Here is a 15,444-nt window from a genome sequence, read left to right on the forward strand (position 1 = left end):
TTAAAAAACAATACAGATTAGGAATCACACCTGGACAGAATATGTATATATATATTTTTAATCACTTTAAATCACCTTCCAGACTTTTTTAATGAACAATATGCTTATTTTTTGTTCAAAAATGTATTGAAAAAAGTTCATTTATCGATGTTTGTCAACATATACAGACAATGATCATTAAATAATAAACTAAAGGTAACAAAAGGTTGTTAAGAAACAATGTAATGTTAACTTTATTAGGTTTATTCGTAGTTGACAATAAAATGTACAATTGAACACATTTCACTAACAAGAAACAGGAGCTAAAATGTAAATGTGTGAAAGAAAACTTTTGTTTCAACCACAGTTGAATAGAATAAAAGACATCGCTCTTATTGTGAAATCCCCCGGAAGTCTCCTCCGGCTCTTGACGGCGGCGCTGCGGCCGCAGACATGAAGTGACCCTCAGACGCAGAACTGCGACGATGTAACTGCGGATCTTCTGCTCTGACGCGCAACGATCTCTGGCTCCATCCACGTCACGAGGATCCGTGGAGGGTTCGAAGGTCGCGTGACTGACGGGAAGACGCAGACGGACGAGGCTCGTGACGGTAAGACGAGAAGAAACGAGATGATGATGAAGATGATGATGATGATGAAGATGATGATGATGAAGATGATGATGAAGATGTTCCTCCTCGAGATGTGAAGCTGCAGATGATCGTCGTGTTTGGTTGAGATGGAGGAGGTTTGTTCATGTTCGTGTAGCAGATGCTGCAGAGCTGGAGACAGGAGGGGGGGGGGGTCCTGAGGGGGGGGGGGGGGGGCGGTCATTAAATCAACCTATGAACCGGTCCTGGACTCACACACACACACACACACACTGGTTCACAGTGGTCGTGCACCCCCCTCTCTCCACCTCCACCCCCCTCCAAACAAAAGCTGATGCTGACTGGTCTCTCACTGCCTTTGTGCACCAGGAGGCCTCGACTCACACCTGTTACGAGGCCGAGGCTCACCTGTCCTGTAGGTGCGTGAGCTCATTAACCCGTGAGTCAGAAGATTCAGATCCAACAGTGACAGATAAGACTCGTGTCACGAAAGGTGTATGTTTGTATTATTATATTATCATTAATTGATGTCTGGAATCATCCGGGGGTGAGTCGCTCACACCGTTGACCAGGTTTAACCTCCATGATGAGTCACATGTGGCAGAAACCGAGACACAGGAAGTGATCAATACGAGTTGATTTAGTCAAATATATTTAGTTCGATCGTACGAGTCATACCATGAAAATGTATTTTTAATTATTGTTATTACACTCAACCGACGATTGTTAACAAAAACAGATTCTTTTGAACAAAAACATTTGCAAAAAGTGCTGAAAAATAGAAAACATTGTGTTGAATTTTTTATTTTTACCTTCAAAACACTCAGTTCTTCTTTTAGTTTTGATGCAATAAATCAAGGGTTTATTTTGTTACTTTTATTTCCATTTTTACACTTTTTTCAGTCTTTTATGGGACGTTTAGTCTGAGTTTGACCTCTGCTGATGGAAGGTCGCGACCTCGACCCTCTGACGTTGAGGACAGAAGGTGAAGTCGTGACGAGAACAACAGACCTGATGAAGATCTTCTGTCCAGGTCTCAACATGGAGCTCGTCACTCACCTGATCAACGACACCATCCAGTTCTACAAGTGGACGCTGACGATCGCAGGTGACTTCAAGATGAGGATCAGCTCCTCCGACTCTCACCTGAAGAATGAGCTGAAATATTGTTTCTAAATCCTCGGTTCACACAGTAGTTGAGTGTGTTTAGAGTTCAGAAATGATTTTAAATCAAAATGCATTGTGTTTGTTAATGTAGCCATTAGCGCAGCAGTGTCAGCAGAAACAAAGGACCAGAAACATTTTACATTTATTCAAATAACATCATTTTAAAGGAACGTTTTCGCTGCAATTAGTGTGTTTTACTCATTTATATTCACAACGACTGAAGAAAGATTCTCATCAAATCCTTGAATGAATTATAAAGCTTGTGTTTGTTAAGTGTAGCCATTAGCGCCGCAGTGGTACCTTTTCAAATACGATGAATAAAATATTATCCATTATGAGCCGCAGGGAACAAACAATCAGACGCAGCAGGAAATATATTTGTAATATTTGATGTATTTTCAAAGTATCAACTATTCATGTTCTTGTTAATTAAAGTATCTTCGTAGATGTTCATCTCATGAACTGATCATGTCCATCAACGACCTTCTGTGCTCAGACAAGCGTGTGGAGAAATGGCCGCTGATGGACAACCCTCTGCCCACGCTGGCCATCAGCTCCTCCTACCTGCTCTTCCTCTGGCTCGGACCCAAGTACATGAAGAACCGAGAGCCGTTCCAGCTCCGCAAGACCCTGGTGGTCTACAACTTCAGCATGGTCTTCCTCAACTTCTTCATCTTCAAAGAGGTGCGTGTGTGAGGAACACCTGAGGTGTGTGAGGAACACCTGAAGTGTGTGAGGAACACCTGAGGTGTGTGAGGAACACCTGAGGTGTGTGAGGAACACTTGAGGTGTGTGAGGAACACCTGAAGTGTGTGAGGAACACCTGAGGTGTGTGAGGAACACCTGAGGTGTGTGAGGAACACCTGAAGTGTGTGAGGAACACCTGAAGTATGTGAGGAACACCTGAAGTGTGTGAGGATCACCTGAAGTATGTGAGGAACACCTGAAGTATGTGAGGAACACCTGAAGTATGTGAGGAACACCCGAGGTGTGTGAGGAACACCTGAAGTATGTGAGGAACACCTGAAGTGTGTGAGGAACACCTGAAGTGTGTGAGGAACACCTGAAGTGTGTGAGGAACACCTGAAGTGTGTGAGGAACACCTGAGGTGTGCGAGGAACACCTGAAGTGTGTGAGGAACACCTGATGTGTGTGAGGAACACCTGAATTGTGTGAGGAACACCCGAGGTGTGTGAGGAACATCTGAGGTGTGTGAGACACCTGAAGTGTGTAAGGAACACCTGAGGTGTGTGAGGAACACCCAAGGTGTGTGAGGAACACCTGAAGTGTGTGAGGAACACCTGAGGTGTGTGAGGAACACCTGAGGTGTGTGAGGAACACCCAAGGTGTGTGAGGAACACCTGAAGTGTGTGAGGAACACCTGAGGTGTGTAAGGAACACCTGATGTGTGTGAGGAACACCTGATGTGTGTGAGGAACACCTGAAGTGTGTGAGGAACACCTGAAGTGTGTGAGGAACACCCGAGGTGTGTGAGGAACACCTGAAGTGTGTGAGGAACACCTGAGGTGTGTGAGGAACACCTGAGGTGTGTGAGGAACACCTGATGTGTGTGAGGAACACCTGAAGTGTGTGAGGAACACCTGAGGTGTGTGAGGAACACCTGAGGTGTGTGAGGAACACCTGAGGTGTGTGAGGAACACCTGAAGTGTGTGAGGAACACCTGAAGTATGTGAGGAACACCTGAAGTGTGTGAGGATCACCTGAAGTATGTGAGGAACACCTGAAGTATGTGAGGAACACCTGAAGTATGTGAGGAACACCCGAGGTGTGTGAGGAACACCTGAAGTATGTGAGGAACACCCGAGGTGTGTGAGGAACACCTGAAGTATGTGAGGAACACCTGAAGTGTGTGAGGAACACCTGAAGTGTGTGAGGAACACCTGAAGTGTGTGAGGAACACCTGAAGTGTGTGAGGAACACCTGAGGTGTGTGAGGAACACCTGAAGTGTGTGAGGAACACCTGATGTGTGTGAGGAACACCTGAATTGTGTGAGGAACACCCGAGGTGTGTGAGGAACATCTGAGGTGTGTGAGGAACACCCAAGGTGTGTGAGGAACACCTGAAGTGTGTGAGGAACACCTGAGGTGTGTGAGGAACACCCAAGGTGTGTGAGGAACACCTGAAGTGTGTGAGGAACACCTGAGGTGTGTAAGGAACACCTGATGTGTGTGAGGAACACCTGATGTGTGTGAGGAACACCTGAAGTGTGTGAGGAACACCTGAAGTGTGTGAGGAACACCCGAGGTGTGTGAGGAACACCTGAATTGTGTGAGGAACACCTGAGGTGTGTGAGGAACACCTGAGGTGTGTGAGGAACACCTGATGTGTGTGAGGAACACCTGAAGTGTGTGAGGAACACCTGAGGTGTGTGAGGAACACCTGAGGTGTGTGAGGAACACCTGATGTGTGTGAGGAACACCTGAAGTGTGTGAGGAACACCTGAAGTGTGTGAGGAACACCCAAGGTGTGTGAGGAACACCTGAAGTGTGTGAGGAACACCTGAGGTGTGTGAGGAACACCTGATGTGTGTGAGGAACACCTGATGTGTGTGAGGAACACCTGAAGTGTGTGAGGAACACCCAAGGTGTGTGAGGAACACCTGAAGTGTGTGAGGAACACCTGAGGTGTGTGAGGAACACCTGATGTGTGTGAGGAACACCTGATGTGTGTGAGGAACACCTGAAGTGTGTGAGGAACACCTGAAGTGTGTGAGGAACACCTGATGTGTGTGAGGAACACCTGAAGTGTGTGAGGAACACCTGAGGTGTGTGAGGAACACCTGAAGTGTGTGAGGAACACCTGAAGTGTGTGAGGAACACCTGATGTGTGTGAGGAACACCTGAGGTGTGTGAGGAACACATGAAGTGTGTGAAGAACATCTGAGGTGTGCGAGGAACACCTGATATGTGTGAGGAACACCCGAGGTGTGTGAGGAACACCTGAAGTGTGTGAAGAACACCTGAAGTGTGTGAGGAACAACTGATATGTGTGAGGAACACCCGAGGTGTGTGAGGAACACCTGAAGTGTGTGAAGAACACCTGAAGTGTGTGAGGAACACATGAGGTGTGTGAGGAACACCTGAGGTGTGTGAGGAACACCTGATGTGTGTGAGGAACACCTGAGGTGTGTGAGGAACACCTGAAGTGTGTGAGGAACACCTGAGGTGTGTGAGGAACACCTGAGGTGTGTGAGGAACACCTGAAGTGTGTGAGGAACACCTGAGGTGTGTGAGGAACACATGAAGTGTGTGAAGAACATCTGAGGTGTGTGAGGAACACATGAAGTGTGTGAAGAACACCTGAAGTGTGTGAGGAACACCTGAGGTGTGTGAGGAACACCTGATGTGTGTGAGGAACACATGAGGTGTGTGAGGAACACCTGAGGTGTGTGAGGAACACCTGAAGTGTGTGAGGAACACATGAAGTGTGTGAGGAACACCTGAAGTGTGTGAGGAACACCTGAGGTGTGTGAGGAACACATGAAGTGTGTGAAGAACACCTGAAGTGTGTGAGGAACACATGAAGTGTGTGAAGAACACCTGAAGTGTGTGAGGAACACCTGATGTGTGTGAGGAACACATGAGGTGTGTGAGGAACACCTGAGGTGTGTGAGGAACACCTGAAGTGTGTGAGGAACACCTGAGGTGTGTGAGGAACACCTGAGGTGTGTGAGGAACACCTGATGTGTGTGAGGAACACCTGAAGTGTGTGAAGAACACCTGAAGTGTGTGAGGAACACCTGAGGTGTGTGAGGAACACATGAAGTGTGTGAAGAACATCTGAGGTGTGTGAGGAACACATGAAGTGTGTGAAGAACACCTGAAGTGTGTGAGGAACACCTGAGGTGTGTGAGGAACACCTGATGTGTGTGAGGAACACATGAGGTGTGTGAGGAACACCTGAGGTGTGTGAGGAACACCTGAAGTGTGTGAGGAACACATGAAGTGTGTGAGGAACACCTGAAGTGTGTGAGGAACACCTGAGGTGTGTGAGGAACACATGAAGTGTGTGAAGAACACCTGAAGTGTGTGAGGAACACATGAGGTGTGTGAGGAACACCTGATGTGTGTGAGGAACACATGAGGTGTGTGAGGAACACCTGAGGTGTGTGAGGAACACCTGAAGTGTGTGAGGAACACATGAGGTGTGTGAAGAACATCTGAGGTGTGTGAGGAACAAATGAGGTGTGTGAGGAACACCTGAGGTGTGTGAGGAACACATGAGGTGTGTGAGGAACACATGAAGTGTGTGAAGAACACCTGAAGTGTGTGAGGAACACATGAGGTGTGTGAGGAACACCTGAGGTGTGTGAGGAACACCTGAAGTGTGTGAGGAACACATGAAGTGTGTGAAGAACACCTGAAGTGTGTGAGGAACACATGAGGTGTGTGAGGAACACCTGATGTGTGTGAGGAACACCTGATGTGTGTGAGGAACACCTGAGGTGTGTGAGGAACACCTGAGGTGTGTGAGGAACATCATCATGAGACGGATCTTGTCTCCACAGCTCTTCATGGCAGCCAGGGCAGCCAAGTACAGCTACATCTGTCAGTCCGTGGATTATTCTGAGGATCCCAACGAAGTCCGGGTGAGTCACCGTCAGTCAAGTGTCTACAGCATCTGTGCTCCATTAATATCAGTGACGTCACAATAATGATGCTTGAAATTAACAAATGTTTACATTTTGTTACTGAAATGTTGTTGTTTTTAATCACCTGGTCACACCTGTGGTCACACCTGTGGTCACACCTGTGTCTCTCCTGAAGGTCGCCGGAGCTCTGTGGTGGTACTTCGTCTCCAAAGGCGTGGAGTACCTGGACACGGTGTTCTTCATCCTGAGGAAGAAGTTCAGCCAGGTCACCTTCCTGCACGTGTACCACCACTGCACCATGTTCACGCTCTGGTGGATCGGCATCAAGTGGGTGGCAGGAGGACAGTGTGAGTACCTGGAGGAGCCCGGAGGAGACCGGTCCACAGACTCACCTGAGACCTGGTCTTCACTCACGGAACTCACAGTATTTGTTTAACTAGTGTGTAACTAATGTACATAACCCCAGTTCTACGAGAGGATCGTTGATGTATTTCAGAAGCTCTTGTTGATTTAAAACAGTATTTTATTCAAACAACAACACTGCCTTCAAAACACTAGATAAGCACTCAGAAAGCGCAGACCTCTGCCAAGCAGCTCATCCCAGTTTTTTTTGTCTGCTTTAACAAAAACATCTCATTTGTTGAATCAACATAATTCCTTCTTTAGCGTTTGAAATGTCATGGACAGCAACAGTCGATGGTAGTTTTTCAGCTCCGTCCTTCAAAAGAGTTTCAGATCCAGATGGAAGTTTAAAACTTCCCTCGTACTACTTTGCCGCCCAGTCAACCAATCAGGAGGACTTTATAAATAGCAACTTAGATTCATTTAAATACAGTATTGTAGCGACCAATCAGACGTCACTAGATAGATCCGTGCGTAGAAAGGCATCATGGGAGTTCAATCATCGGTGTAACAACTGGACCACAGAAGGTGATGAAGGTCACATGACCTCCTAGGAACCAATGGTTGTCCTCTGACGTTGCAGCGTTCTTCGGGGCCCACATGAACGCCGCCATCCACGTCCTCATGTACCTGTACTACGGCCTGGCGTCCTGCGGGCCCAAGATCCAGAAGTACCTGTGGTGGAAGAAGTACCTGACCATCGTCCAGATGGTAAGTCCAGACGCTGGGGGTTCAGGCCCGTGTGACCTCACGCCGTCCGTTTCAGGTCCAGTTCCACGTGACCATCGGCCACACGGCGCTGTCCCTCTACGTGGACTGCGACTTCCCGCACTGGATGCACTACTCGCTCATCTGCTACGCCGTCACCTTCATCGTCCTCTTCGGCAACTTCTACTACCAGACCTACCGCCGCCAGCAGCCGCGCCGCGACGGCTCCAAGGTCAAGGCCGTGTCCAACGGGTCCCTCAACGGGCTCAAGGTCGTCAACGGCGCCCCGGCGGCGGCGGGGAAGGAGGAGAAGCCGCAGGAGGGCGGCGGGCGCCGGAAGAGGAAAGGAAGAGCGAAGCGAGACTAGGAGGACGAGTCCAGAGACTTGAGGGAGAAGATTCAAGCCATGAGTTGATCTTTTACGAGTCGACTGTTCATGTACTTCCTGTCGCATCTTCACGTCCATCACAGATCCATCGGTGACACCTTTTTAATCCTCTATAAATCTGACCTTTGACCTCCTGCAGCCTGTTAAGATCATGATCAAGATTTTTCTCGAGACCCTGGAGCTAAAAAATCAAACTTTCAACATGAATTTCCCCGAAAAACATCTTAACAGCCTTAAAGTCAGACTTTGAATTTAAAGGAACGTCAAATTTCAAGCATTGTTATCACTTTTGTATCAATGCATCGATAAATTCATGTGGAAAAATACATTTTGAAAAAAACTGTTTAAATTTAATGTAAAAAAAAAAAGATTTCAATTTAAATAAATTCAGTTTAAACCTAATTTCTTCCAATGAATTTATTTCCATTGTTTTCACTACTAGTTAACTAACTAGTAACTAGTTAACTTTAACAGTTTTACATTTGAATTTGTTGTGCATTGAAAAAAGTAAATAAATATTCAAAGTCTGATTTAAAAGCTGTAGGAATGTGATTATAAATATAAATATATATAAATATTCACAGTGAGATGCAGACGTTTATAGAGATGTTTGATCATCGTTAAGATAAGATTTACCTTAACCTTGATTTCATCAGAACTTAGTATTAGGAGGGAATTAAATATAAGAATAATAATAATAATAATAATGATGATGATAATAATAAAAATCATATTATTATTATATTAACTTAAGAAACCTTTATCTTCATCAGGAGCATCGTTCTTCCTCTTCATCTGGTTCAAAGGTTCTTTTAAAGACTTGTGTGACTTCAAGAGTTTCTCATTGAACAAGTGTTTATCTTTAGATCCACATCTTCATGTTGACCCTGAGAGTGAACATCTGACCTTGAGACGGATCCATGTGTGTCAGTAGAAGCTGCTCTGGTCCTGGTGTCCGACGGACGCCGGAGCTGTTGTGTGGACGAGTGTGCGACACATTTGTTGTTGTGACGTCACTGAAGCTTCACAAACATTTGATGTAACTTAACCTTTATTTGTGTGTAAACTCTGAAAGTGCTGGTCCGTGAACTTTTGTGTTCTTATTGTGTTGTACATATTGCATTGTGGTATTTTGTACACATCTGGGAATGTTTGCAACGACGCGTCCGCGATGCTTCTTTTTTTTTAAGTCTCATAACTTTCATTTGAATTAAAAACGATGCCTGGAGTCTGTTCTTTGGTCTGAAGATGTTAATGATGGTCTCAACACTAGGAGGCGCTGTCCTCGAAGAATATACGATTAAATGTCAAATAAACATTTGGTTGAAAGTAAAGATATTTCTTATCATATTTGTCAAGTGAGTATCTTTTTAGCCATTATATTATTATTATTATTATTATTATTATTACATTATATTATATTATATCATATTTTATTTTATTATATCATATTTTATTTTATTTTATTTTATTTTATTTTATTTTATTTTATTATATTATATTATATTATATTATATTATATTATATTTTATTATATTATATTTTATTTTATTTTATTTTATTTTAGTATTATTTCACTGGTTCTTCTCTCCATCAGTGATTATTTTCTATTCACCACTGTGGTCGTAAACAAAGGTTTCCATGACGACCGTACACAGTAGCAGCTGCTGGACCCAGAACCACCTGAGGTCCACACATGCTCCCCCCTCTGTCAGCGTTCAAGGAACATGTCAATCATCTAGTGTGTGTGACTTCAGTAGTAACAAGTGTGTGTGACTTCAGTAGTAACAAGTGTGTGTGACTTCAGTAGTAACAAGTGTGTGTGACTTCAGTAGTAACAAGTGTGTGTGACTTCAGTAGTAACAAGTGTGTGTGACTTCAGTAGTAACAAGTGTGTGTGACTTCAGTAGTAACAAGTGTGTGTGACTTCAGTAGTAACAAGTGTGTGTGACTTCAGTAGTAACAAGTGTGTGTGACTTCAGTTGTAACAAGTGTGTGTGACTTCAGTTGTAACAAGTGTGTGTGACTTCAGTAGTAACAAGTGTGTGTGACTTCAGTAGTAACAAGTGTGTGTGACTTCAGTAGTAACAAGTGTGTGTGACTTCAGTAGTAACAAGTGTGTGTGACTTCAGTAGTAACAAGTGTGTGTGACTTCAGTAGTAACAAGTGTGTGTGACTTCAGTAGTAACAAGTGTGTGTGTGACTTCAGTAGTAACAAGTGTGTGTGTGTGTGACTTCAGTAGTAACAAGTGTGTGTGACTTCAGTAGTAACACGTGTGTGTGACTTCAGTAGTAACAAGTGTGTGTGACTTCGGTAGTAACAAGTGTGTGTGACTTCAGTAGTAACAAGTGTGTGTGACTTCAGTAGTAACAAGTGTGTGTGACTTCAGTAGTAACACGTGTGTGTGACTTCAGTAGTAACAAGTGTGTGTGACTTCGGTAGTAACAAGTGTGTGTGACTTCAGTAGTAACAAGTGTGTGTGACTTCAGTAGTAACAAGTGTGTGTGACTTCAGTAGTAACAAGTGTGTGTGACTTCAGTAGTAACAAGTGTGTGTGACTTCAGTAGTAACAAGTGTGTGTGACTTCAGTAGTAACAAGTGTGTGTGACTTCAGTAGTAACAAGTGTGTGTGACTTCAGTAGTAACAAGTGTGTGTGACTTCGGTAGTAACAAGTGTGTGTGACTTCAGTAGTAACAAGTGTGTGTGACTTCAGTAGTAACAAGTGTGTGTGACTTCAGTAGTAACAAGTGTGTGTGACTTCAGTAGTAACAAGTGTGTGTGACTTCAGTAGTAACAAGTGTGTGTGACTTCAGTAGTAACAAGTGTGTGTGACTTCAGTAGTAACAAGTGTGTGTGACTTCGGTAGTAACAAGTGTGTGTGACTTCAGTAGTAACAAGTGTGTGTGACTTCAGTAGTAACAAGTGTGTGTGACTTCAGTAGTAACAAGTGTGTGTGACTTCAGTAGTAACAAGTGTGTGTGACTTCAGTAGTAACAAGTGTGTGTGACTTCAGTAGTAACAAGTGTGTGTGACTTCGGTAGTAACAAGTGTGTGTGACTTCAGTAGTAACAAGTGTGTGTGACTTCAGTAGTAACAAGTGTGTGTGACTTCAGTAGTAACAAGTGTGTGTGACTTCAGTAGTAACAAGTGTGTGTGACTTCAGTAGTAACAAGTGTGTGTGACTTCAGTAGTAACAAGTGTGTGTGACTTCGGTAGTAACAAGTGTGTGTGACTTCAGTAGTAACAAGTGTGTGTGACTTCAGTAGTAACAAGTGTGTGTGACTTCAGTAGTAACAAGTGTGTGTGACTTCAGTAGTAACAAGTGTGTGTGACTTCAGTAGTAACAAGTGTGTCTTCGTTTCTAATGTACAACAATGATTGACACCTTCGTTCAGAAGCATGAGTTTGAGTTCCAGCACATCATCATCATCTGGAGCCAAAGATCACTGAAGATCATTGAAGATCATTGAAGATCATTACAGATCACTGAAGATCATTGAAGATCATTGAAGATCATTGAAGATCATTGAAGATCATTACAGATCATTGAAGATCATTGAAGATCATTGAAGATCATTGAAGATCATTGAAGATCATTACAGATCACTGAAGATCATTGAAGATCATTGAAGATCATTGAAGATCATTGAAGATCATTACAGATCATTGAAGATCATTGAAGATCATTGAAGATCATTACAGATCATTGAAGATCATTGAAGATCATTGAAGATCATTGAAGATCATTACAGATCATTGAAGATCATTGAAGATCATTGAAGATCATTACAGATCATTGAAGATCATTGAAGATCATTGAAGATCATTGAAGATCATTACAGATCATTGAAGATCATTGAAGATCATTGAAGATCATTACAGATCATTGAAGATCATCAGGTCTCTGTGGAGGAGATCATGATGGTTTGAAGACCATCTCAGTGTTTCTCATCATCAGCTCTTGATGACGTGTTACGAGCTCCTCACTCGTTTGTTGAGTCTTCACTGTTGTTCTCAATGAAGAAACAAACTGAAGCTTCATGTTGTTAGTCCAGCAAAAGTATCGAATCAGATTTTTAAATCATCATCTAATTGTATATCTATAACTTTTATTGATCTTTTAATCTGATGTTGAAAATATCAACTGATTTATCTTTAAAAGGAAATAAACCCAGAATTAAACACATGACCCTTGACCTCATGACAGCCATGTTAACACAACTTTCCCCAAGTCTGGTTCATGTTATTTTCATGTGACCTCTCACAGATGATGACATCACTTCCTCCAGATATAGATAAACTTTCATTCATGACATTATGTTGACACTGTCTATGTTGACATTGTCTATGTTGACATTGTTTATGTTGACATTGTTTATGTTGACATTGTTTATGCCCTTGGACAAATGAAGATCTCCTGAGTCTGAAGAGACTTTGTCGAAAGACTGAGCGTCTCTGGAAGTCCACTAAACTTGAGGTGCACAGACTTCACCTCAGGGATCTGATGTCTTCTTACAATGAGATGGTGGAAACTGCTAGATCTGATTACATCAGAAAACTGGTAGCAGCAAATAAGAAAAACCCCAAAGTGTTGTTTGACACGATTAATTCTCTCGTGTCTCCTGCTCCTCAAATCACGCCTGTCTTCTGTGAAACTGACAGCAATGCATTTTATTGAGATTTTTCATTGACAAAATTAAATTGATCAAAGAGAAAACCTCTCCCTCTTTGTGTGGAACCCCTACTGTCTCTGAGCCCTTCTCCTCCTCTTGGTCTTCCTTCACTGCTGTATCTTTGGGTGATATTTCGGCACTAGTGAACAAGATGAAACCCTCCTCTTGCTCAGATGACGTCCTTCCTTGTAGGCTTTTTATCAAAGTATTTGATATAATTGGCCCTTGGGTTACCAATATGGTGAACCTCTCCCTTTCCACAGGGGTTTTTAACAATGCATTTAAACATGCCATTGTGGAGCCTCTGCTCAAAAAGCCAGGCTTAGACCCGACTGACCTCATTCATTTCAGGCCTATTTCTAAGCTCCCTTTCTTGTCCAAGATCTTGGAGAAGGTTGTGTCTGAGCAGCTGTTCCTGGATCAGAGCGACATCCATGAGAAGCTTCAGTCTGGCTTCCGTAAACATCTACGGAGACAGCTTTACTGAAGGTGTCCAGTGACATCATGATGTCAGCTGACTCGGGTAAATCCACTGTTCTGGTTCTGTTGGATCTGTCCTCAGCCTTTGACACAGTTGAACCAGATCCTGCTGAGAAGACTGAGGGATGAAGACTGTCTGGGTCTGTGTTACAATGGTTCTCATCTTACCTTTCTGGGCGCAGTTTTAGTGTATCTGCCAATCAAATGAGGTCTGAATCGGCAGATCTGTTGTGTGGAGTCCCTCAAGGTTCTGTTCTGGGTCCTTTATTCTTTTTGCTGTACTTGATTCCCCTCGGTAAAATCATTCAGAGATTTCCTGATGTTTCTTATCACATGTTTGTTGATGACATCCAGCTCTACTGCTCTGTTGATCCAACTGAGCCCCAGAGGCTGAACTTAGTCAATAGTTGCTAGAAATCAAACAATGAGTGAAAACACTTTGAAGCTAAATGTGGACAAAACTGAAACTCTGGTGATTGTTGATGATAAGGTTCCAGGGTTGATTCAGTACTTGGGTGACTTATGTCAGTCTGTCAAACTGAGCCTGAGAAACCTGGGTGTTGTATTTGATAAAGACATGTCTCTTGTTCAACACTGAAGAAAACTGACCAGAAACTGTTTCCTTCAACTGAGAAAAATCTCTAAACTTAGGAAAATGTTGTCACAACATGATCTGGATCTTATAATCCATGCGTTTGTTTCTTCTCGTCTGGACTATTGTAACAGTTTGTTTTCATGTCTTAACAAGAAGGATCGTCTCGTCTGCAGTTGATTCAGAACTCTGCAGCGAGAATTCTGAGCTCGGGCTCTGAGGTCTGTGGATCAGAATCTACTGATGGTTCCTTGCACACGGTTCAGGACCAGAGGAGAGAAATCCTTCCAGACTGTTGCTCCTGAGCTTTGGAACGATCTTCCTCTCTTTGCGCTTGATGGATCTACTGACTCCTTCAAGAAACATCTGTGTTTGATGATCTACTGACTCCTTCAAGAAACATCTGTGTTTGATGATCTACTGACTCCTTCAAGAAACATCTGTGTTTGATGATCTACTGACTCCTTCAAGAAACATGTGTGTTTGATGATCTACTGACTCCTTCAAGAAACATCTGTGTTTGATGATCTACTGACTCCTTCAAGAAACATCTGTGTTTGATGATCTACTGACTCCTTCAAGAAACATGTGTGTTTGATGATCTACTGACTCCTTCAAGAAACATGTGTGTTTGATGATCTACTGACTCCTTCAAGAAACATGTGTGTTTGATGATCTACTGACTCCTTCAAGAAACATGTGTGTTTGATGATCTACTGACTCCTTCAAGAAACATGTGTGTTTGATGATCTACTGACTCCTTCAAGAAACATCTGTGTTTGATGATCTACTGACTCCTTCAAGAAACATGTGTGTTTGATGATCTACTGACTCCTTCAAGAAACATCTTAAGACGTTTTTATTTGTTCAGACTTTTCCTTGATTTTCTGGAACTCCTGTTGTGTTATCAGTTTTATCTTTAAAGTATATACTTTTTAAAGTATATACTTTATTGAATATTATTTTGATTGTTTAAGTTCTTTGTGACCCTGGTCTGGAAAAGCACTATATAAATAAAAAATACTTACTTACTTACGTACATTGTTTATGTTGACATTGTTTTTGTTTACATTATTTATGTTGAAACTGTTTATGTTGACATTGTTTATGTTGACATTGTTTATGTTGAAACTGTTTATGTTGACATTGTTTATGTTGACACTGTTTATGTTGACATTGTTTATGTTGAAACTGTTTATGTTGACATTGTTTATGTTGACATTGTTTATGTTGACATTGTTTATGTTGAAACTGTTTATGTTGACATTGTTTATGTTGAAACTGTTTATGTTGACATTGTTTATGTTGACACTGTTTATGTTGACATTGTTTATGTTGAAACTGTTTATGTTGACATTGTTTATGTTGACATTGTTTATGTTGACATTGTTTATGTTGACACTGTTTAAGTTGACATTGTTTATGTTGAAACTGTTTATGTTGACATTGTTTATGTTGACATTGTTTATGTTGAAACTGTTTATGTTGACATTGTTTATGTTGAAACTGTTTATGTTGACATTGTTTATGTTGACATTGTTTATGTTGACACTGTTTATGTTGACATTGATTATGTTGAAACTGTTTATGTTGACATTGTTTATGTTGAAACTGTTTATGTTGACATTGTTTATGTTGAAACTGTTTATGTTGACATTGTTTATGTTGACATTGTTTATGTTGACATTGTTTATGTTGACACTGTTTAAGTTGACATTGTTTATGTTGACATTGTTTATGTTGACACAGTTTAAGTTGACATTTTTTATTTTGACATTGTTTATGTTGACACTGTTTAAGTTGACACAGTTTATGTTGACATTGTTTAT

At 42.3% G+C, this 15,444-nt stretch overlaps 1 protein-coding gene across 1 annotated transcript; it reads left to right on the forward strand.

The window, feature by feature from the left end:
- The first annotated feature begins 420 nt into the window (after positions 1-420).
- elovl4a (ELOVL fatty acid elongase 4a) lies at positions 421-9,096 on the forward strand. The gene is made up of 7 exons (XM_087812250.1): positions 421-590; positions 1,624-1,698; positions 2,254-2,441; positions 6,287-6,367; positions 6,546-6,717; positions 7,356-7,483; positions 7,539-9,096. The coding sequence occupies exons 2-7, from the start codon at positions 1,632-1,634 to the stop codon at positions 7,845-7,847; spliced, it is 945 nt and encodes a 314-aa protein (XP_087668376.1). The 5' UTR covers positions 421-590; positions 1,624-1,631; the 3' UTR covers positions 7,848-9,096.
- The last annotated feature ends 6,348 nt before the right edge of the window (positions 9,097-15,444 follow it).

The sequence above is a fragment of the Callionymus lyra genome, chromosome 17 (assembly GCF_982586985.1).
Source record: "Callionymus lyra chromosome 17, fCalLyr1.hap1.1, whole genome shotgun sequence".
Lineage (NCBI taxonomy): Eukaryota > Metazoa > Chordata > Actinopteri > Syngnathiformes > Callionymidae > Callionymus > Callionymus lyra.